The 24,658-nt window shown below is 39.1% G+C and overlaps 1 protein-coding gene across 1 annotated transcript; it reads left to right on the top strand.

Moving 5' to 3' along the window:
• Positions 1-1,289: 1,289 nt before the first annotated feature.
• Positions 1,290-24,607, top strand: casq1b (calsequestrin 1b). The gene is made up of 11 exons (XM_061031246.1): positions 1,290-1,707; positions 18,725-18,818; positions 19,663-19,763; positions 20,302-20,413; positions 20,517-20,590; positions 20,862-20,992; positions 21,375-21,420; positions 21,550-21,604; positions 21,723-21,823; positions 22,533-22,607; positions 23,760-24,607. The coding sequence occupies exons 1-11, from the start codon at positions 1,471-1,473 to the stop codon at positions 24,051-24,053; spliced, it is 1,320 nt and encodes a 439-aa protein (XP_060887229.1). The 5' UTR covers positions 1,290-1,470; the 3' UTR covers positions 24,054-24,607.
• Positions 24,608-24,658: the final 51 nt, after the last annotated feature.

The raw sequence follows: 24,658 nt of genomic DNA, 5'->3' as shown, positions 1-24,658 counted from the left end.
TGAAGTGTTGGCTTCTCTGACAACAATGCAGGAGCCGGTAGGTCCTCCCTCTAAGTTCAGGTCCTGGATGGTCTGGATTTGTTTGGACCAGAGAAGGTAGGTGGTTTTAAGGCACCCCCATTAGGCTGTTTTGGACGCCCCTCGCTTTGCCAGGCTAACAACAAACCAGCAGGTGATGCAGCAATGGAAGTGGGCAAGCTAACTGGTTTAGATAGAACTGATTCTACCCGACCTTAAAAGCCTCTGCATGTTTCTAATAGCGCCTTAACCAGAAATATAGTAAAACTTGGATGAATATTGGAGATGCTTTTGAAAAAGGAGAGAGGTTTGAGCGCAGAAAGGTTTACAGAAAGACCTGGCTAAACACTGAAGCTTCAGTGTCCATGACAGTGAACCATTTCAATACACTTTTAATAATTGATTATATCAAAAAGTACCAAAGCCTAAAGAAAAACCCCTCAGTCATATTTTTACAGAAGCTGCTGTGAGCTAAAGAGAGTGAGCCCTGTTTAAATTGCACAAATAGGTTTGCAACTTTTCTGTACCAAAATGTTTCCAACGTATTTGTTCAAGTAAGAAAATATGCGGGAGTTTGCCTTTAATTGTTGTTAAATTAAAACAAGAATTTACCCAATATTGAGCGCTAAGGATTTATATTTTTGTTGCATAAATTTGTTTTTTACTTGTATCACATCAAAGTTTGAAATTCAAATATCATCACAATTCCAATGCCCACAGAGCACATCTACCCACCAACCCTTTGCATTGGTTGCCATACTGTCCACAACACTGTCCCTTGGAAGCCTTATTTTTAGCAAGAGTCCAACTCCTCTGCAAAACTTAATATGGGAATGGCATCTTGGAGCTCTTCTTTCCTCAAGCTCTCATCATACATCCATCCATACCTTCAGTCTTCAAGACACTAAGCTGGTATCTGTTGCGCTCCAGACACCCAACACACCGCTGTTCCTTTTCATAGCCACAGCTTCAAACAGGTGGCCATATGACCTAAGCTTAGCTCCCGTGTTACCATCCATTTGCTATTTTTCTGGCCACTGCTCAGGACTCCCACCCAACCCCCCCTGCCCTGCCACCCCTCTCACTGTGTGTTCTACTATTTTGGCAGCTTCTCAAGCTAGTGCACAGCTCTTGCGCTAGTGGGATCAGTGACTTGCCTACTCATGTACCAAATTGCGTCCCCAAAAAGTGCTCCTCCCCCTTTCTCCGTCTGGTGGTGTCAGAAAAACCACGTGTATCTCTTTTATAAAGGGAGGTTGTCACTGTCAGACCTGCTCTTCTCTAGCCGGTGGGGAAAGGAAGCAGACTTTGTTCCTAACTCTCCCTGTTTGACACCAACTTGCGTTAGGGACAACGTTACATTTCTTTAGATCATTTTTTCTCCAACTACCCCACATATAAGGTTAAGGCTCTGAGAAGAGGCGTTCTCGCAACCACCAGGTGACGATAGCCATGAAGTGGGGCTTGGTGTTTTTGGGGGTCTTCCTATCTCTGGGGACTCTGTCCTGGGGGGAGAAGGGCTTGGAGATCCCAGAGTATGATGGCAAAGACCGCGTCCATGACCTCAACGCCAAGAACTACAAGTCCGTCATGAAGAAGTATGACGTGATGGTGATCTACTACCACAAATGTGCGGATGGGAACCGCAGTGCCATGAAGCAGTTTCAGATAGAGGAGCTGGCTTTGGAGGTGGGTCCCCGCCAAAAGATGACAGTGTATGGATCTGTGGCTGATATAGGGAAAGGGTCATTGTGGGAAGGGGGACGGAAGGGAAGGTTTTTACATGGAGAACATGGTTCCAGTTTTTTCCAATTTGGGAATCCTGGACACAGTTGTAGCTTTGTAGCTTCTGCACTTGTGTTTCTTCTTAAGTGTTTCAGATAAGTGGATTTGCAGGTGTTGACAGGTAATGAGTAAAAGATCATTCTGGGTTAAGTTTGGATTTGTGGACTTTAAGTTTGACTGAATAGGTGATGACCAGAAGGGAGGCAGGTTAGAGAATGTGGGAACAGGTGAAAGGAATGAAGGATGAAGGGAAGCTTGTGGAAGTATACTGTACCTGTATGTCAAGTGATTTTGTGAGCTAATTTTGGGTGGCTGAGTTGATCGTCTTTCAATCGGGAGATTTATGGTTCGATCCCAGCTCCTGCAGTCCACACATCCAAGTGTCTTTTAGCAATACACTGAACCCTAAATTGCTCCTGATGGCAAAGCCAGCAGTGTGCCATTGAGTATGAATGGGATTCGATAATACTAATGGCCCCTTTACATAGAAACCTCTGCAATTAGTGTTTAAATGTATAACAACATTTTGACTTTTACTCATATATGAGTACAAGTCCATTACCCTAATGTCACCTGTCAGATTTTCAATGAATTGAATTGCCTGACTTGAGCAATGTCACACGCATAACCTGTCCGGTGGTTAAAAACATATTAGGCATTAAGCGATTTTTCATAATATTCTAACCTTGGCTGGAAATTATGTCCTATATGAACAGTTTGCTTAAAAAAAACTCAAACCTCTGAGGTCCACCATTAAAATGTTAGCTCAAACCTTCTAAATGTCAGGGTTTGGCAAGACAGTTGTTGCAATTGCATGAAATCTTGGGAAGTTGACAGTGCCACTTGCTTTATCTGGTGATTTGCAAGATGTGTAGTGCTCAGAAACCTTGACAGGGTTGGGTCAACATTATGGTTGCCTTTGAGGATTGACTGTCCAGAATGACGTCTTAACAGCTCTTAAGAAACGAAGGCTCGTTTGCTGTGACTTTGATTGTGGCCATTTTTGACCTCCAAATTATTTGGAGCCTTTGTGCTACCTAAATTAAATGAATCATCCCCAACCTTTTCCAAAACCACTTTATTTAAGTTGGCCTTGTTTATATGGATACTGGTGTGTTTATATGCTGAAGGCCATTATATTGCCAGTCCACAAAGAACCTCCCACATAATTCTGACAATAATCAGAGTAAAATAATGTCGTCATTCACACTATACTTCAAAAATCTCTCCCTGGAGTTTCCTACCTGACTCCACCTGACAATTTGTTTTACACATTTGTTCAATTCCTCTTGTGAATCCTGTATTCATACAATTAAATCAAAGCTACAGTAACACAACCAATAAACAGCTCTTATTCATCAACATCTGAATGATGTATAAAAAATAAACTGGCAAAAAATGTAGTGTATTAACTAGACCCATAAGAGTTTGTTTGGCATGTTTTATTATGGACTAGTACAATTGTAAAGATTGTGCGTTTGTAGATTCTTGTATGGATGTCTACAGATATGGTGCATCACATTTGCAGCTTTAAGCAAAACAATTGCTTTGGTACCTCTGAGCCAGGAACTTGGATTGGATTTAGTGCTACTGCTTATCTGTTGGAATTAAAAAGTTCTGCAAAGTCTTATTGGGTGGATAAATCTACAGGATGCACTTCCAACCTGCTCACAGTAGATGCACCTGGGCCCTACTGTCATCCAGTGTATTCTCCACAGCAATCCCCTGCCTGCCAGAGCAGCAGTGTCTTCTTACAGACACACAGTGTACCTTACACTAAACTCCATAAGTCACCTCTGTAAATAGCCCAGGACAGCCCTGCATGCTTAGCAAGAGGCTAAAAGCCCTCATGGGGCGGGCAGAGAGTTTAGGGCCATATCTCACCTCAACTACTGCTCCCATTGCTCCGTCAGCTCTTCAGGCAACACTCTTTGTACTGTTTTGTATTACTACACACCCCTGTGGGTGCAGGCTTTGGTCCTAAACCATCATTTACACACCCAAGTCATTGGATCGGATCGATTCCTCTGGTTGCTGCCAAGTTGCGCTTCTTGGCTCAAGAAAGAGATGCTCACTGGAGCAGGTCCCTCTTGGACTGTTACTCTGTCAATGACTTGCTGCCAGTTGGTTGTGACCATTCAGCCAGCCAATGAGGGAAGAGCACAAGAGCTGCTCAGAGGGGATGCTTAAAATAGCTGGTCATTACCACCTATAAATCAGGAAGTATGAATTATTAAAGCTCAGAGCTCAGGGAATCAAATCTAAACTGCGTTTGTTGTAGGCTTGGACCAAACATGGATGATTGAAAATGTCAATCATGTATGCTTCAATTTTGAGACACCACACCACACCATACTGTAATATTAATGTTAAGCATTAAAAATAGTGTCACAAGATTTATTACATGTCTGAGGAAGAGCATGTTGGCTCAGAACATCACTTGTTATTTAATCCTTTAAACGGGAGCTCTGGTGTGCGGATCTTTCTTGCTTCTTTATACTTACATGTATTTGATTACATCTCAGATGGGCCAATTTTTTTAAATTTTTATAAATTGACAATGTATTCCTTATGAGCTTAATGAATATCTTTGAAGATATTCACCCTGCAGCGTTTTAAATTTGGTTTTTCAAGTATGCTGCAAGAGAGTACATTGACTGTCACTATTTTCAAACCACAGCTTCTTCTTTGATACCACAAAAACTAGGGTTGTAAGGATACCAGAATTTAAAATTTTGATACGATACAGGTAGAAATCACAAAACTGATTCTGGTTTTGCTACCACAGCAACAACGAAAAAGGTCCTAGGCACCCTTTATTGGTTAGTTTCTTGTTTTTAATTACCACAAATTGCAGACAAACTTCTGAATACCTTCTGAATTGCGTAAAAACATTGGACCTTTTATTACTGATAATTTACCAATGTATTTGTGTAATTTAGACAGTGTTACATGTTCTGCTCCCTATTTTATATTTCATCTCTATTATCACTCTTAATCCAGATTGGTACTTTTTGAATAATGGAGGTTGTATCGTTTTAAAACTTGGGTGTCGAAAGTAACAAAGTATTGAAAATCTGATAGCCTTCCCTAGAAGGCTAATTTCAGACGAGACAGAAATCCTGACAGCTCAAACAAGTCACCAACAAAGTCAGCATTTTCATCCTGTCAACTCCTCAAATATGTCCAACATGTCACCTTTGACTCCAGATGGATTTTTTCTTAGTCTGTGAAAAATAATCCAGTGTATCCTCTCTGCTGTGCAGGGCTATGGATGGTTGAACATCTGAAACCCTGTTGTGACAGGGGATTGACAAAAACATAATGAAAGACATCCATGTGGTGACACTAAGTCCTAAAGCATTTGCTGAAGTGGGATAAAATGACGACACCGCTTTGAAATGCAGACCAGATTGAAGAATGGTTAGTGTGTTTTTAGCTTTGTTTGGGAATGTTTTGTGTAAAAAATTGAAGGCAGTTGGACTTTGAGTCAAACAGCTTCAGTCAAATTTTAGTCACACACTAACATCAAGGACCTGCCAATTAATAGCAGATGACCAGTTATCTAACTTTGTCTGGAAAGGCAGCGAACGGCAAGAAGGATTCTGCAGCTGAAAATATATTTTTTGCAAAATCTACCAAATTCAAGGGAAATGAGGTAGACGTTGAGTAGTTTTGGGAGGTCATTGGCAAACTTTATCTCGACTGTCCAATGAAAGAGCCAGTTTGTAATGGCTGCCTGAGATTATTATGATTGTATGTCACTTGTCTTTCAATATTGAATCCATTAATCGATAGGTCTTCAAGCTACGAAACCATGCTAAATCCTTTGTTTCACTCAGATGTGATGTGTGCTCATCTCATGTTTGGCTTGGTCTCATTTCTATGCAACATCTAGCAGAGTGATCACAGGTGTCTAAAATTCAATCCGAGCGAAGTGGCAACAGCAATCTGTTAAATGAATGAGATTAATCTGACAGCCCTGATGAGGAAAATCAAACCACCTCACTTGCAGCTTTTCGGACAAAAATATCTCTCGTGATTATAACCCAGGCCCAATGTTGCAAAGCCGAAGTCATCCAACGATATGTTTAGAGTCTAACAGACGACCCTAAAAAAAAAAAGCAACTATACGCTACAGACTGTGACTTAATAAATAGGTTGCCTATGTGGAACTGGTTACATTCATTTGGTAAATAATGCTAAAACTTTGCTCCCTCATGGATTTTATGAACCATTCAAACTCTTCCTGGCTTGTCTGCTGGCTTCATATTCACACACACACACACACACACACACTCTCTCTCTTTCTCTTTTTGAACTCTGACTTTTGGCATGCTGCATACTGTAAATGCCCGTACTCATCAATCACTGCCCTCCACACATCTCAGGTTGCAGTGACCCCCCCCCCCCTCCCATACACATGCAATGTTGCTGGGGCAACCTAGATAGCAATCACACCCTTTATTTAACGTCACATTTGTCTACAACACTCCCATTAAACAGAGTGGATTTCTTTATTCTACCTTATTAATCAATGAGACGGCATATTGACTTCAGATAAATTATTTACTGACAAGTTGCTTATACAGTTAAGAATTTAAGTTACATATTAAATTAAAACATATTTTAAACTGAAACTAATTAGAATTGTTGTCTTTGTTTTGGTCTTAGCAATGCTAGTTGCACAGCCTCGTTGCTATTATTGTTGGCTACCCACCTGGACAGACAATTCTTCACAACTGTTTGATGAGTTGCCGTACCATTTTGTTCAGATATTCATGGTATAAGAATATTTGTGCTCTCCATCTTTCCTCTAGTACTGCCATTAGGGTTAGCTACCCTCATGATTTACTGTTGTGACTTATAGATATAAACCTTTCCTCTTAAGACATCATCAGGTCAAAGTTTTTCCAATCCTAATTAGTTAAAGAAAAGAGTAAGCTAAAGGCAAAGACTCCTTTCAGGTTTTTTTTCATACTCCCCCCCCCCCCCCCGGTTGCGTAGAATAATGGGTATAAATGACAAAGGTGACAAAGCTGCACCCAAGGCAAATCAACACGTACCGTTGTTTCATAATGTGCTGAGAATCTTCCTGTTTTTCTGGAAGTGTCTGATTTGTCTTTTCTTATCTCCTTCACTTTCTGGGAGATCTTGGAAAAGGTCATTGCTGTTGCTGTGGAAACAGCTATCCAAACTGACTACTGGAGCCTTCCTCCTTTCACCGGCACAATGAATTTCATGCTTACATTTTTAATGATATTGGATGGTATTCATAGAGAGAGAGAGAGAGAAAGAACGGGGCTAATATTGCCTGTGCTATTTCTGACTATGTACCTTTGCCTGCTTGATTAATCCTGTTTCTAAATGCTATGGCTGATGTTTAATATTCCTCTTGCATAAATTAAACCAAAACGTTGAATTAAAATTTAATAAAAAGTAGGCCAACGTTCCAACGTTCACCTATGGTTATGATTATAGGGTAGTGACCAAAAGAATGAGATAGTGGATACATGCAGCTGAGTTTCCTCTGAAGGGTTGCTGGGCTCAGCCGTATAGAGATAGCCCAGCCGAGGTAGCTTGGAGTAGAAACCCTGCTCCATTGCATTGAATGAAGTTGAAGTGGGAATTAAATCTGCTGTACCTGGCTAGCTAGCGTGGCTAGCTTACATGTGCCTACATAAGACTAATTCTGAAAGATTTTTGATTTAAAACGAGACATCTAGAACCATTGAATGTCTTTGTATAGCCAACTTATTAAGCTATTCGATAACTAAGCTACCAAGCCAAATAGGCTAAAGCAGATACAATTTGCTACCAACAGATGTCATTTTATTTAACAAAATCCTTGGTCATCATTAAAAAAATAGTAGTAGATTTATTTTGTCCTCTCTCTGTTATCAAAGATCAATAATCTTTAAAAAACAACAACTAGATTTTAGAATATGAAATCTGCTATTCTGTGAATCAGTACTGTAAATTTTTGGGTGCCATGCTAGCATGGTTACCCTGACAGGCGCAGCCACAGTTACGAAAGATGGTGAAGTTGAACTGTCATTTGGCGGATGTTGTTGACATATAGGGTGGGCTATGAATCTGGTGGACATCACACTCAAGGTGGCTCAAATGCTGTCATGACCCGTTTGGTTTACAGCTGAGTTCAAAGTATCAGATTGTAGGCCTGTCAACGAAACTGTTTTCATGTTAACAACTCCACATTGATTGGCAACAGAAAATCAAATGGATAGTTACAATGAAATGGTAAATCAGGCCGAAAAACAACTTATTTGACTCCTAACATAACTGTTTGATAGAGTTGATAAAGCAATACAAACATAACTGAATCATCAACACTCATTTAGTCACTTTAGCCTTGAAATATGAAACACTTGACCCTGACCATGAACAGTTCGTCCCCGGTCAGTAGCTGTTCTTCAAAACACATCTTTTCCGTGCTGCATTCTGTGAACCTGACAGGCAGCCAGATCACTGTGATCGACTCAGATTTTAAGCGAAGAACATAGACACCCTGCTGCTAGCATGCATTAGCAGGACTGGATCTCATTACCACAGATTATCTTGGACCACACCAGGGCCAAAAGGCCAATTCCCAAAGGTTCTTTTACCTCTTGAATTGCAGATGAGATACTTGAAATTAAGCCACTTCATTCCCCAAAGACAATACTCCAGCACAGTCCAATTTTCATCTCAGTTTCAGAAAGACTAGTTTTACTTTTACTCATTTAAGTAGCAATGCCGTCAATACTTAAACTTCCCCTTAGTGACGCAACACTGCTATCAAGTTGTCTCCTCTTACCTTCCCTTGCACTGCATCTCAACCCCTTATTACAGTGTGAAAGAGACGCTAAATTAAGAACTCATTTGTCAGATGCGATGTAATTAAAAGTGACAGGAGTTATGTTTAGATTAAGTGTCCTTGATGTAACTCTCCGAAGAGATCTCATCAAGGTTGATGTGTGGAGCAGTTTGTTTGCTTCTCTAGTTTGTTCCCTGTTAAAAACCATCTGTTGTCAGAAGAGGAAATCGGGTAGAGAGATTGGAGAATGAAATGCGGGAAAGGAGCAAACCCGGGCTGCCCACTTGGAGGACCACAGCCTCCATACATGAGGCGAGCGCACTAACTACTAGGCCACCTGCGCCCCAATTAACCACTAATATGAGTGTTAATCTGTGTGGTAAAAAATGTAAACGAGTTGTTACAAAGGTTGTGAAAATGTTCGATATTTTGATCCTTTTTCAATCGTTTTCTAAACTTGTTTTATAATGGTTTACTGTCTTTTATTTTAATGATTGATAGTTTCCAAAATAACTGGAGCCTCCAATCATACTTTTTAACCAACAGCTGTGAACGAAAAAGAGAGAGAGGGGGCTCTCGAAACTGCACAAACACATTGGCACAAGTTTTGTACTAAATGGAATTGTGCAAGTTAGACAGTGTACAGGATTAAACTTGCATTTTTGGTCATTAAAACCAAGAAATAATCCAATAGTTGGTACTTTTACTTCTCATTTGTTGGTGTGGTATCGAAAAACTATCGTTACTGTATTGATAGGTTTTGTTTGTTGTTGTCAAAATCATATCAAAGTTACAAAATCAGGTATCTTGACAACTCTACCTGACAGAGAATCCAACACATTGCTTGAATATTGTGTTTTTTTTTGTCTCTTCATGGAGGTGCTTTGTTAAGACTGAGGCTGATAAACTGTCGCGCCCAAGTGTTTTTTTTGTACCAACACCACCAGGAGTGAACCATCTCCTCAGTCATTCTGTGCCTCATGAAATTAGATATTTTGTATGGATTTGTAAGAAGTCAAAGTGGAAGCAAGCCCCCTATGACACTGATGAATAGTGATGGGATTTTTTTTTTTAAAGCAGCCTCTGCAGAACACTTTGGCACATCTCTTTTAATGAAACACCTGATGGCTTTATTATCACTAGTGCTCCATCAAACAGCAGCTGTTGAATGCACCAGGCAGCTTTCTATTTTTCCTCTACTTTCCTCTTCTATCCATATCGGGGAACGTCTTTATCTTTGACTTATTTATGGGAGAAAAAGGTAAATGCAGCGGATCATGATGCAACATGAAATATTTAAAATGTGGATTTTGGGTTGTTGGAACTCAGGCTTACATCTTTGATATATAGAGCAATTGAGCAGAACAAAGATGGTTTGAAAGTATACTGTACAAGTGCTTTACATCACAGAGTCTAAGTACACATTGTTTCTGTATTTATTATAAGTCAGTTTACCTAAACCTAAAGATAATGGATGGATGGATGGATCCTTGGTAGCAACTCTTTTAGGACGTACTGGTTTTGAGCCATATGCTACTGTCAGTATGCTATAATGCGTACAATGACAATGCTACTACGGTAAAGTTAGCACACAAAAACCATCTAAGCTAAGTGCAATGTACAAATATTTATTATGCTTTTAGTCTGTGGTAAACAGGATGGTACCAAATGTTGTGCTAATCGACAAAGAGGTCAATATAGTTGAATAAAACCATACATTTTAACCTCATTGTGTCTTGAAAAAGTCAGCAGATCACCATAGCCCTTGATTCTCAACTTGTGGGGTTGGGACTCAAAAGTGGTTCGTGGAGCCATTTTTCACCGCTCTGTGAACCAATTTACAAGCAAAATTAATCAATGTACTGTTACAGTACTGGTATGTAGGCCCACTGTGCCGTATGTAAATTTCATTTTAGTTTTGATGAGAGTAGCGAACTGACGCATGGACCCCAGGATACCCCATCCATGGTTTTATGCTCAACATTAGTTAAACACAAGCTTTTGCAAATAGTTAGCCCAAACACAGAATAGTAAATAACCAAGCAACTGAGCAAACATCGCTTTTCTGATTATTTCAGTATCTTACATGTCATTCAGGTACTGCTGTATGCCAGTGTGTTGCATAAAGCAGCTGTGGGCTTTTATGTACAAGAAACTCACAAAACCGAGTTGAACAAATGCAGGAGAGTTTGTCTCATATCGCTTATTGCTGTTTAGTGTGTAACTCACAGATGGTTCCAGACACTTCTGCCCTAACTATTTGTTGTCGTGAGTCAACGTGTACACCTTTGAGGTTTATGAAAGCTGTCCATGGATTTCATCATGTCTCCCATGAAACCATGTTGTGCTAGGAAAAAAAGGTATGGTACACAACACTTTGTATTATAGTCTCTAACCACATCTTCATTCTAAATGTCTGAATGCTGAGCATCATCCTCGACTGAACTGTGCACATACACACTAGGTAGAGGAAAGTCAGAGTGCATGTTTTATACAATATTGTATCTGAATCTTTCATGACCGCCCCGGCATAGTGTTATGTAACAGCTTGCTGTAGAACGTCCTGATGTGTTACAGCAGCCATTACTAATTCAAAATCTGGCTTGGGGGAAAAGCTGCCTGAACTTCTAATTTTGCACAGATCCCAGGACAGCTCCTTATACAGGCAGACAGGAAATAGTGCTGCTCTGAAAACCGTTTTATCTTCCCAAGTTTCACAGATTCCACTCTTGTTTTTTGGGGTTTTAAAGATGGTTCAAGAGTAAATTAGAGAATGGTAATAGTGGCATAATGGAGCTTTTTGTTTTTTTGCACCTGTTTGCGTATATGAGTCAGCATGTTAAACCACTAAAGATTTTTGCGTTGTAGTCCAAAAAAACCTTTTTATAAACCTTTTCTAAAGCATACAGGGGTGTGTCGTTTCTCAAATGCTTTCCCACAATGTTGCTGTAATTACAGGGAGATAATTTTATATTTTCTGCATTTCTCTTACACAAATGTTTCATAATCACAGTTTTTCTGACTGACACATCATTTTACTAAGGTGTAGGAAATCTTTTGACAGCCAAACACAGGGTTTCTTAATTACAATCTTATCAAAAGCAGGTCTTTGCAAGTTGGCTCCTTTATAAAATAGAAATGTATAAACAATGGCTGTCAGGGACATTACGCTTGAATAGAAAGAGTGAGCAATTTTACATCATTAACAAGTAGGAATGTAACGATGCCTCGTAATAAGATTACAAATCATTCTTAATAAGGGACAATTCAAATCAATGACATAAAACATTTTGCAATACTTGTTTTTATCCAGCAGAGGGAGATATCTACTTTTGCCGTCTCAATTTCATGGCGGAAGCAGGTGTGGAATCTGAGGACATTGCGTCTCTTTTCAAAGTCAGGGCTAAAAAAAATTACTTTATTTAGAATAAATGAGCTTTAACTCACAACATGCATTGTCACCAGTTTGCTATGCACTCTAGTGTCTTTACATATGCAGATGCACTGTAGGCACTTTCTTTAACAGCTCTGAATATTTAGACTGTGTGTAAATATTAATGCCAGCAAAGCAAGTTCTTTCTCTGCAGCTGGTGGGAACCTTTCCTTTGGGTTCTCGCTGAGCGACTTACATCATAAGGTGACGCACACAAACCAACGTGTTACTCAACAACTGCTCGGTTGTTAACTAAAGAAACACACAAGCACTAAATGGGAATGGCCAAGCAACTCAGTCAGAGGTTCAGATGTAGTCCAATGACAGAGAAGGGAACAGAATGACCAGTTCTTTTACATCAATGGTTTATTCAGTCATTACCAAAGCCCCAGGTTTTGGGTCTTTAATAAAGGACGTTTTCAAGTGGATGGATATATCGTTAAGATAAAGCTTATGTTAATCATCTTGTTCATTTGCACACACTGGAGTGTATCTTAATAAAAACTTGACTGGATTTATATTGAACATAGCCACCTAATCTTAAAATCTTAGTTAAGTTAAAGTTAAGACAAAAAATTGGCCACAATCTCAATAGTGAATCATGCTTATTCTAGTTTTTATCTCATTGGCGGTTTGGTTTGTGTAAAAGTGTACATGTCATGCTTTGGTCTCGTTCAGTTTTGGATAGTTTTTCTCTTCATAGTTGTGTATTTTGTTAACAGTCAGTTTACTTATTTGTGTTTATTTGCAACAGACTGATGGTGTGAAGATGAAGTGTCAATTCTGTTAAAATTGTGACACAAAGTCCAACTTTTGCTGAAAAAGAAAAGTATCCAGCAGGGATAGAAATTACATGGAGGATGCTGGTAGCTGGTTGGAAAGCTGAATGCCTGTATGGATGAATGACATGCAAATGACTGTGATTACAGTTATTTTTCTTTTCTTGTTGAAGAGGGTTTTTTTTTATATCTGAAATATCTTGGGATGCCTGCTGATTTCCTTGCACACTTTGCAGTGGAGATGTAGTAATGGTCTACTGCATGTTAATAGAAGGGATACTTCCACTTCACAGCCTATAGGTGTTCTTAATGTTTAATCCTGATAAGAATGATCCAGATTTTGTAATCCATCGTTTTCCACCCAGGATCGTGTAATTCAGCTCACTCACTTTTATAAAGGATCAACATTTAGACAGTCTTTAAAATATAACTAAATTTGGATTGCCAGTGCTTGAAAAGGGACTTGAGAGATCTTCACAGTTACTTGAATGTTTGATATTGATACCATTTTATGAGGACAAAATCCTTCTTTTTTTTCATCTTTAATTTGTACCTTATCTACTTTGTTGCTGAAGCAAAACTGCATTCAAGTGCAAAATGAATTTCAAAAATTATCTTAAAATATCAACTACCTTGTAAAAATTTTGTTTTGATTGACCAGTATAATAGTTTTTTTTTTTTTTTTTTAATATTTTCTCCTGTAATCCAGTCTCAATTCAGCCCTCTGCTGGGATAATGACCCAGATTTTTTTTTTGGATCAAAAGAGTCTTTATCCTTAATCTTATATGATTAGGTAATCCTTTTCTCTTTTTAACAAACCTGATCTGATAGCTTTAATCCTGATGTCTAATTTCTGAACAACCAGGCCCAGGGGCTGGGGATCTGAAATCTTGGCATTTGCTAAAAGAATCATTGATCCAACACAATCTAATGCCAAAAAATATAACACGTCAATGCAAAACACTGAAACATTTGCAACTACCCTTAGCAAACACTGGTCACAATCATCTGATGTAGCATGCCATGCTAGTGACTGATGCAGGTGTGGCTTTGGCTATGATGAAATTTGACCCTTCTACTGCACTGAAACCCTCCACCCTCTCCCAGCTCATCATTTGGTGCCAAGTGCAGCAGGGACCCATATAGTGCGTATTTGACAACTCACCATGGCACTCTGCCCTTGTCTTGTGTCACCTGACAAGCTGACACTGACTGGGCATTGGGAGATGGAGCCAAGGGATTGCACAGCTGACCTCGCTCTTGGCTTTGTGTCCTTAGACTTCTGATGTTTGGCCACATCTCTGGCACTAAGGCAGGTGAAAGAAAAGCAAAATCCCAGGGTTTTTAGGAATGGGCTTAATGTAGGTAACAAGGAGACCTAGCATTGGCTGGACTTGTTCATAGTGGTGTTAAGGGTGGCCCGAAAGCACAACTAAGTTTAACTGGAGCTATTTTTTTTAGATACGGTTTTGAACTGTTGCCAGCTTTTTGTACTTTTGATTGAGAGATATAACTGTGTATCATCAGCATATCAGTTTAAACTCTTGTGTAGAACTTTTGGTTTGTCTCTTTTTTGGCGACCCCTGAGGACCAAACTGTACCTTTTTTCTCTTCTGATTTTGTCCTTTACATGTAAATAGTATTTTTTAACATAAAATATCATCCTGATTTTTCTTCACAGAAATTTAAACTACTAGTCAAAATCAGACGACATCAATACGTGTTTTGTTCCCACTGCAATAAAAGGAGAAGTTATTGGCATACAAAACTGAATAATTGATGTCTTTAAATATCAAAATATGCATGTAAATTGCGCACTGTCTGAATTTAAGAAATTCATCGGTGGTGTTTTGGCACTGTAACTTTGTAAATGTGTTTTTCAGTTGAGACAGTGTTCAGGTGTTTACTCGGTTACTCTCCAACTCACCTGCATTATGAAATAGATGTACCTTATTGAAACTTCCATTTTTTTCCGATTGGTGAAATAATGGAGATGGTAAATTATCGAAGTATCAGAAATTTTAGCAATTTTACTTTGCCATTGAGCATGTGGAAAAAAGCCAACACCTACCTCATGACAGTTATTTAAAATGACAGTATGGAAAGGCTTTTCTTTACTTAAGTCATGAAAGGCATCATTATTTCATTTAAGAAAATGTTGTATATAGCTAGTAACACTTAGCTCATAGCTGTTGAATTACATGTTATGGTGATACATGGTATGACCTAATGGAAGCATATAAAGAGAGAACTAAATTGTACCAAGAACTGAACCTTGAGGTATGCAACAAGTTGTCTGTCAAGTGGGAGAATTGAATGATACGACTTTCTGATGACATGGAACAGTGAAGGAGTGCCTTGTGACTAAGCTTGAGTTCACACGAGTGAAAAGACGAAGAAAAAAGAAATGGGAGATGTTTGAGTGAGTGTGTTAACAGGTGTGTCTTCTTCCATTCATCATCTGCCCTTCCCTCCACCCCTTTCCACGCCCATTTCTATATGTAACAGATCTTTGCCATCTTTTCTGCACTCAACATGCTTTCTTACCCACCCTTATATAGCTGTGGGACTCCCTGCTTTGCTTTCCACTCCACTGTGAGCACCGGCAACCTCTTATAAATACCCCAGTGTTACTAATATGGCCATGCACTGCAGTGTTTGGGAGGGGGATATAGGAAGAGCTTTAGGAATTAGTTACAGACAAACAGGTCTTAAACTGTTAATTCAGATCATTTTGTTTTTGTATTGTTGGCAATACTTTGAAATCTGCTGTAGAACAGTTTCTATGTTAGAAAAACCTTGACTTTGGCAGATGTATTGGATATCAGATAAAGAAGAAAATCCAGCAAAAAGAAAGCTACAGTCTGTTTCAGTCGCTGATTCAAATCTGCACCGTGAGAAGATGAATTGAAGATTTCATCAAAATGTTTTAAAGTGTTTCTGTTTGTCTTTATCCTGGCGCTCTTTAGTGGCCAGGAAGGGATAGAAAGGATCAGGAGGCTAATCATTTTAAACACTTGTGCAGACTGCATCTCCATATAATACAGTAATTGTATCCTTTCTTGTATTAAGCCATATTCACACTTATCAAGCATTACCTCAAGACCTCATGTGATGTAGCAACTGACCTCTAAAGCTGCGTGAAGCAATACAAAAAGTCTTCTCTTTTAAATTAATCAACCAAATCACATCTTTCGATTTAATGGTGATTAAAGAAAAAAACCCACAATGTTTGTATTGCCCTTTTTTTTTTTTTAAAGATGTAGGCAAGCAGGAAATTGAAATAAACCCAGAAAAGATATCTTTAAAAAAAAAAAAAAAACACCAAATTGTTGATATGCAATGCGATTTGAAATAAAATCTCAAAATCAGGAGGGTACTTTGGAGTTGAATTTCAAAGACTGAAATACAGACATGGCTTCTTTGTTCAAGATTAATTAAAGCGATTCCATTTATAGCACAAATAACATGAGGTCGATAGGTAATGATCATCTGGTAATACTTTCAGTTCCCATATCAATCATCCGTAATCAGTATATTTAGTACAAGTGACTAATTTCCTAGTCGGTTAAATAGAAATTTAAATTATCACTAAATGAATAGTCTTGAGGATTACTCTATATGGGACTTAAAGCTAAGTGTTACAGATATTCCTGTGTGTATTTGGCTTCATCGTCTAAGTATCAAATCAGTGTTTTAAGTTTGGACCTATTTTGTCTCCTGTGAAGGCCACTCCGATTTGTTGTAAACCTGGAGGCTGTGACTATTGTGCTTTGCCCTAAAGCGTTACCTCTTCTTGCAGTTGACAGCAAATCAAGCAGCAAAAATCTTTCAGGTATGTCAAGGTCTGCCTTCTGTGTCTGTAAAGCTCGGCTGTGAAACAAAGACCCTTCTGCTGCTGCGGTATCTGCTGATTGTTCTCTTCCACTCCTTGACTGCAGTTTGGGTGAAAAACAAGATGAAGTTAAACAAAGCGACATCAGACCAGTGGAGACTGAACTGCTTTCAAAGCAGCTTTGGCTGTACCAGAGTCTATACTTTGATTGCACCAGTGTATGCCATAGTAAACTGATTTACTTGCAATAGACAAGGTGAATACTGTATGAAAAAAAGTTGCCTTCTAACCCATTAATCAAGCTTCTTCATTTACATCCATTCATCTTCCCTCCCATTTCACCAAGCAACCATCAATGACACAAAAAGGGTCACTTTATCCTCATCAAAAATCTCTTATTTCACTAGTGATGTCTTATTTCACCGATAGTTTCAATTTGAAGCACTAGCAAAGCTAACGTTAGTCACACTCAGTTAACTAAATGTGTTTTTTTTTTTTAACTTTAAAGAACTGGACAAGTTTGAATTTTAATTTGCATTTAAACGACAGAAATTGGTCGATAGGAGCATCCCTGGTTTTAGTGTAGTTGAGACAACCAAGATGGCTGCCCCCGATATTTAATATTTTCCGATCCACCATCCTGGCAATATTTAACAAACTAGAGTCGTTAACGTTAGACACAAGTGGTAAGTGTTAGGTATTGTGTCATGTCGTGCCAAATCTCTTTGTTTCATTTTGACCTCTGAGGTTGGAACTAGCTAGAACTAGAACAAAAACTGTTGTTAGCTAGGCTTAACTAAGCTAAGCTAAGATTATTATAAGTGTAGTGAATGTAAGACTGGAAGCAGTGTGTGTCCTGAATGTTAGCAAAATGTAAAAACAACACCTTGAAGTTAGTAATAGGGTTAAGCAATGGACTATTTCTTTTTGTCCCTGAATTGACATGACAGGACTTCAGAAGCTAAGCTAACTAGCTGCTGGCTGTAGCTTTAGAATCAGTTGTAGCCTATTAATCATCTTATTACAACCTTTACAATAAAGTTTCCCAAAGTTCTGAACTAGCATTTCAAATGTCGGCACATAAAACTGAAATTCTCAGCATATCCGCATCATTTTTTCCCCCCAGAGATTTATTCAAATAAGCCGTTAAAATAAAGAAAGCCTCAACCTGAATGGATCTGTTTGCGTTAACTGCTACATGGTTATCACTATCTTGCCTTACTGTATCAGTGGTAGAGGTAGACATTGGCTCTAAGTCCAATCATGAGCTCATGTTTCTGGACTCTAGAGAGCCAAAGAATGGATGGCATTAAAGACTGCCTGTGAGAACAACTTAGCAACATACTATACCAAACTATACATATACTGCACAAGCTATTTGTGCTGTTGCTTCGGGGCATTTGGCCGCTTATGAATGTTATCCATTTTGCAATGCTGCTTTGCAAGCTGCTACATTAAGCCTTTTTGACTCGCGTTGTACAAAAAGAGTAACCTTGTGCTGGTGCTAAATTGATTAATAAAGCAATACAAATTAAAACACCACTGTATTTTAGATTACAACTAGGGAGGTTTATTGAATAAAGGGAGATAAAGAATGTATATTTACAGTGTAAATATGTTTGCGCATGTATGCAGTGGCTTTACTTTCGCAAAGTGTGAGCTCCTCGCCTTTCCACCACACCTGTTGCAGCGTCTCTTCCCCTTGACATAGTTGGCTCATGTTCTGCCCCTCTTGTTCTTCTGGAAACCCTGCTGTCCGTGCTCCTCCCGCGCTGGCTATGAGGGCTGTCAATTGTTGGCTTCAGTTTCACTCCGATTTAGAAAGTGCAAGGCAGCAATCCAAAGCTTTTTTTTTTTTTTTTTGAAAGTGTTATTTTAACAGAGTTGTGGAATTAAGACATGGACAAATAAACTGCTTTGATCAAACGCCTGGATGATACTGAATACAACTTTCTTTGTACCTCCCCTTACACCCATTCCTGTCTCCACTCCCCCACCCCTCTCTCTCTCTCTCTCTCTCTGTGTCTCTGTATATCTCTGCTGTGTCTCCATCCAGCTCGCAGCCCAAGTGCTGGCCGATCTCGACGATGAGGACATTGGATTCGGCCTGGTGGATGAAAAGAAGGACTCCGCTGTTGCCAAGAAGCTGGGTATGCCTGCCAGTCAATTACAGAGACCTAGCTGGTGAAAACATTGCCTAATTGATACCAGCAAGACAAAAAAAAAACTTTGGCTTAGTGTGAATAATCTGTTTCCACCAAGTGTTAGCCCTTTTCTCATGGCATCCAATGTCAAGTCAGCAAATGCTGCAATTTACAAATAATACTTTTAAAAACCCATCAAAGTCTGCTGTCTTAGCAAATATAGAAAACTGGATTTTTTAGGCCACTCTTCACTGAAATCTGGTTTTAAAAAAAGTCACACTTCGTATTAAAATGTCACAATATTCACCACTCACAGTCGCTTATAAGTAGGGCCTGAATAATATGAGATTTTTGGGGCCAATGCCGATATTGCAAAATAAAAAAAATAAAAAAATATGGATGGACTTAAACTAAATACTGGAGTTGAAACATGTTAAATATAAAATTAGATTTTCTTCATAAACATGGTTTTCCAGGCAAAGAGTTGATGTCTGAGGCCACCCGTAGTGTAGATGAGACAAGTCTGCCCTCAAGTGTTGACCAAAGATGTCACAGCTTCTTTGCAGCAGCAGCTCTGCCATACTGCTGTGATGAACAACAAGTAGACCAGTGCAGATTACTTGATGATCCTGGAAGAGGAAAACAATCGATTCCATTATAATATTTTTATGCCCATTATATTTTTCCATCTCCGGACTGTGACAGAAAATATTAATGTGCCAACTGCCCGAGTTTGTGCAATATTACTTCCCTGAGACCTATATTCTGCCTTTATGTACTGTGAGTTGCAAATGTAGAATCAATATAAAACCTTCCTGGAGTAATATTGGAACAACTTGTTTATCACCAGGTCTGGATGAGGTGGAGAGCATCTACATCTTCGCCGACAACGAGATCATCGAGTACGATGGAGAGCTGGCCGCAGACACCATTGTTGAGTTCCTCTATGATGTAAGTCATTATTGGGCAGCGACTGGGTTTGAAGGGTACCTTACAGTGCAATAATTAAACAGATATCTCAAAGTGTGTATTAGCTATAACTCACAGCTTCTATGTCTATCTGCTGTTCTTAATGTTGCACACAACTACAGGTTTTTTTTTCTACCACAAAATTGGACGGATAGCTTTTTTAACTTCATATGACTGCATTAGAATAGTGTCAAAGAACGGCCCTTTATACTCTGACCTCCATCTGGTTGTTAAAACACATTTTGAGGGAGAACACAAAACAAAAAAAGTGACAAATTCAGCCTTTTGTGATCATAGCAAATGCTCAGATTGCGTTTTTTTGGACAGGAACCCAGAGGTGATTTTCTCCAAGATTGGACACTTTTTAAGAGTTTTCTCCTTAAAGTGGGAAAACTAGAATAAACGTTATAAATTTTTCTCCCCTGGACGGGCAACATAAAGTCAACCTGTTCAGTCATATTTCTCACCGTAGAACATTTTGGAATAAACTTAAACCATCGTCTTCCCCGTCTCATCTCAGGTGATTGAAGACCCCGTGGAGGTCATCGACAACGAGCGCGAGCTGAAGGGTTTCCACAACATGGATGAGGTCATCAAGCTGGTCGGCTATTTCAAGAGCGAGAAATCTCCACGTAGGTTGAATCTCATGATATGAAGTCTCGGCTTTGGAAGAAAAAAAAAGCAACCGCTGTTATGAGCTTTAGAGATGTGTTGTTCATTACTTTCTCAATCCAGACTTCATCGAGTACGATGACGCCGCAGAGGAGTTCCACCCCTTCGTCAAGTTCTTTGCCATATTTGACCCCAAGGTTTGAAATGTTTGTTTTAGTATCTGCTTGGATTTGCATTCCTATGTGTATGAAAAAAGGAGCATTCATACGTATATCCTTGGGTTTATGGGAAAATGTACATAAATGATGAATGTTGGTAATGTTGGTTTAGCAAACAAGCTAACTAAATGTATGCGCTATATATTGTGTAGCATTCATTTCTCTGTGTATGCTAAAAGTTAAGTTTCTAGAAAACATTTAAATATTTGCGATCGTCTATGAACTTTGAATTCCTGGTCGTTATTTCAAGATCGCCAAGAAGCTGAAGCTGAAGATGAACGAGGTCGATTTCTACGAGCCGTTCATGGAGGAGCCCGTCACCATCCCAGGAAAGCCCTACCTCGAGTCCGAGCTTGTCGATTACATCGAACAGCACGACAGGTGAGGCTGTTGGATACTAAAATAACATCGATGACATCCATGGTGACCCATGAAGCCTTCTTCAATCAGTTAACCCTTTGAAATTGCAGCCTTGCAATTCTTCGTATTTATTAAAACCCAATCTGGAATTTTTTGAAACAAGACCAGAGTCAAACAGTCTGATCACCCTTTTCTTTGAAAAGGCGTTGTAATTGTTTGCATCTCCATTGGTTTTACCTTGACATTTGAGTTCAACTAACATTATATCACTATCTGGTCTTTTCACATAATTGGGTTTACCTACCGTATGTTTGTGAAGAACCTTGATAGGGTCATACTGTTTGAACTTTACCGTAGAAATCATTTTGACTTGATTTGATTTTTTGGTGTTTTTGTGTTTCAGGCCCACCCTGAGGAAGCTCGAGCCTCACAGCATGTACGAGATCTGGGTAAGAGCCATGCAATTTACTCTATAGTAAATAAACACTGCTCTTTTTTTTCCTCTAAATAAACTTCTATGTCATCTACAACATTTAAAAAAACCAAAACATTGTTATGTCCCGTCTCTGTGTTCGCAGGAGGATGACATCGACGGAGAGCACATCGTTGCCTTTGCTGAGGAAGATGACCCAGGTTAACTCTTACATTTGAGCCTTTGTATTCATATTTCCAGCACTGATTTTAAGAACAAACCTCTTTGGTCAGTTGGATGATTTCCTTTGAGGTGCTTAACATTCAAACTTTTCCTTAGACGGTTTTGAATTCCTGGAAATCCTGAAGGAGGTGGCCCGCGAGAACACTGACAACCCCAACCTCAGCATCATCTGGATCGACCCTGACAATTTCCCCCTGGTATAAAAACCACACTCTTTAACTGTATGTTAGCATGGAGGCTCAATAAGGCTTAAGATCCAGAAGGCCACTTTATGGATAGTAATATAGCAAAAATCAAATATACCATATGTAAATTTATTGTGGAGTTATGACTTTCTGAAAAAAAAAGAGTGAAGTCAAACTCCTTCTGGGTTTGTTGTTCTCAGCTCTGTGTTCACACTGGCAGAGAGTCGCTTCCTTCAGCTTGCTCATGCTTCTCTTAGAGACTCAAATATGTTTCGTATGTATGTTTCCTCGATCTCTAACCGTCAGACCTGCTACCAAGTGGGGGAAGACAGACAGCCGACAGACAGCCTGTCCACTGACGGACATTGTGTCTAAGGGTATACGACGTCAGAAGAGTAAAACTAAAGGAGAACCAACACATGTTTCTAACTGAAGAAAAAACTTTCTTTGGTCCAGAAAGAGTGGAAGGATGGAGCTGAGGGATAAAGGAGGCGTGTCCAAACAGAGCATTTTGATTTTCAGTTTTTATAGTCAGGACTCTGATTGTTCATGAATGGAATAGGAACAAAAATGTTTAATATATCATTATTTGTTTTGTGTGGGGTCTCTTCAATATCATCATATGGTCATCATCATTACGATTTGAATCATCTTTCAGTGTAAGTATGAGGATTTATACCCTCTGACCTTGTCCTCCTCTTTGTCTGTATCTCTGTTTCAGCTGGTGCCCTACTGGGAGAGGACCTTCCATATCGACCTGTCTTCTCCTCAGATTGGTGTGGTTGATGTGGTGGACGTAAGTTTTTTTTTATCCCATACACAAACCTTTGAGAAGTGAACAGTTGTTTTCTTAAGTTCAACTTTTGCTTCCATTTTGGCCTTTATTAGATAAGGCAGCTGAAGAGGAGAGAGTGGGGGACGACATGCAAAGATACAGTTTTGATTTAAAGTGAGATAATAAAGAGCAAGGAAGTACATTTAGGGTGCCAGTCAGTCAGGGGAAATGGATTTGTCCCACAGCAGACTTTAAGCCAAATGAGTCAGATTTGTGTCTCATGTAACTTTCTGTATTTAAAAGGTCATCAGGTTCATCACGTGATTTCAATTCCTTCTTCTGTATTTCCCTGGAAGAACTGACTCTTTATACACAGACCCGTTTTAAAAAAAAAAAAACCTAAAAATTTTGTTGCACCAACAAGTACAAAACTGCAACTGATTCACATTGATTATTGTTACCATCGCAGCTAAGGTACAGCTTGACATTTCACAGATGATTATAAACCTTCTGGTTCACTAAAATGCTAGATATGAATTGAATACGATAAATCTGCTATCTTAAATACATTCTCAGGATAATGCAGCCAGAACAACATTTTCTATTAAAGCTCCAGGGAGGAGTTTTAAGTTACCTTTCAAACACACTTTAAAAAATTCAGATGCCACTATATGACATAAAAGAGCAAAATAGACCACCATGGAGAAGAATGATTTCTTCTACATGTGACTTTTTAATGCTTAAATTCCCTGAGCAGGGTAGGTGGCGGACAGAGTGAGTCACTGGACGCTGAACAGCCTTTGTTAACATTCTCCAAGGCAGTGATTCACAGTGACTGACATGTTCATCAGAAATCACACACACGTGTAGGATGAGATTAAAATAATAAAAGATACAGCTTTGTCCAAATCGACACAAAGTGAACGTTCCTCACTGGAGCTTTAACATGTTAAGAAATGTTGGTAATGACTCCTGGCAAATGTTGTTACAGAATCTATAAAAAAAAATAGTGAAATATTTAATCTGTTTTCTGCAAAGATAAAGATTCTTGCAACACAGTATATCCAATCTGAGTGTCGACAGCATGACTGAAACTGTTTCGAGGTCAGAATCAGGATCAAATAAAACATTAACAAACGGCTTTTTTATTATTTGTGTCGTTTTCCTCTGCAGGCCGACAGCGTGTGGATGGAAATGGACGATGACGATGATATGCCGACAGCTGATGAGCTTGAGCAGTGGATCGAGGACGTTCTGTCGGGAAAGATCGACCCAGATGATGATGATGAGGATGAAGACGACGACGACGACGACGATGATGATGATGACGATGACGACGATGAGGATGATGATGACGACGATGAGGATGATGACGACGATGATGATGACGAAGACGATGATGATGAAGATGATGATGACGATGATGATGACGATGATGATGACGATGATGACGATGATGATGAATAAATGCTAGCTAACATCTATCACATCCCTTTTATTAAGCCAGTAATGGCAGAACCCAAATGAGGCACCACTTTTTAAACGTCTTACAGCAAACGCACTTTGTGTCTGTTTGCTTCCTGTACGGTTTCCTGCAAGGGACAAAAATAATGACCCTATGGGAGCCTCTTTAATATCAGTCAGGGAAGGAGATTGTAAAAGAAGCAGAGCATTCATAACTCTGTCCATGAACAGGGTTGAAGGGTTTCTTTGTTACTGTATTAAAACCTGTTGACTTCTCACCTTTTACTTTCACAATGAAGAGGCTGGCAGAGGCTAACTTCCCCCTTTTTTTTTTCTACAGTTCCTCACATTAACTGTAAACCTGTTTCAATGACATGTTTTCTACTTGATGAAGAGAAGAAACAATCACTTTCATGTACTATTTTAAAGAAGGAAATAAACTTACCTCACTGGACAGTCTTAAGATTATTACAATCTTGGAAAACTAAAGTGTCTGATGGAAAAAAAAAAATCAACATGATTGGTTTCTGCTCTCATAATAAAAATGAAAGACACAACATTTTGTTTTGTTCCTTGCTCCCTGTGTGCACATATCTCTATCTGTGTGT

The sequence above is a fragment of the Labrus mixtus genome, chromosome 23 (genome assembly GCF_963584025.1).
Source record: "Labrus mixtus chromosome 23, fLabMix1.1, whole genome shotgun sequence".
In the NCBI taxonomy this organism is placed as follows: Eukaryota; Metazoa; Chordata; class Actinopteri; order Labriformes; family Labridae; genus Labrus; species Labrus mixtus.
This window is presented reverse-complemented; position numbering and strand designations above follow the sequence as displayed.

What these genes read in the sequence shown, in the direction of transcription:
- casq1b (XM_061031246.1), top strand. Translation starts at nt 1,471, where the DNA reads ATGAAGTGGGGCTTGGTGTTTTTGGGGGTCTTCCTATCTCTGGGGACT. An exon ending in TTGTTGAGTTCCTCTATGAT is followed by an intron (nt 19,764 to 20,301) that starts GTAAGTCATTAT and finishes GTCTCATCTCAG; the next exon opens with GTGATTGAAGACCCCGTGGA. An exon ending in TGCTGAGGAAGATGACCCAG is followed by an intron (nt 21,605 to 21,722) that starts GTTAACTCTTAC and finishes ACTTTTCCTTAG; the next exon opens with ACGGTTTTGAATTCCTGGAA.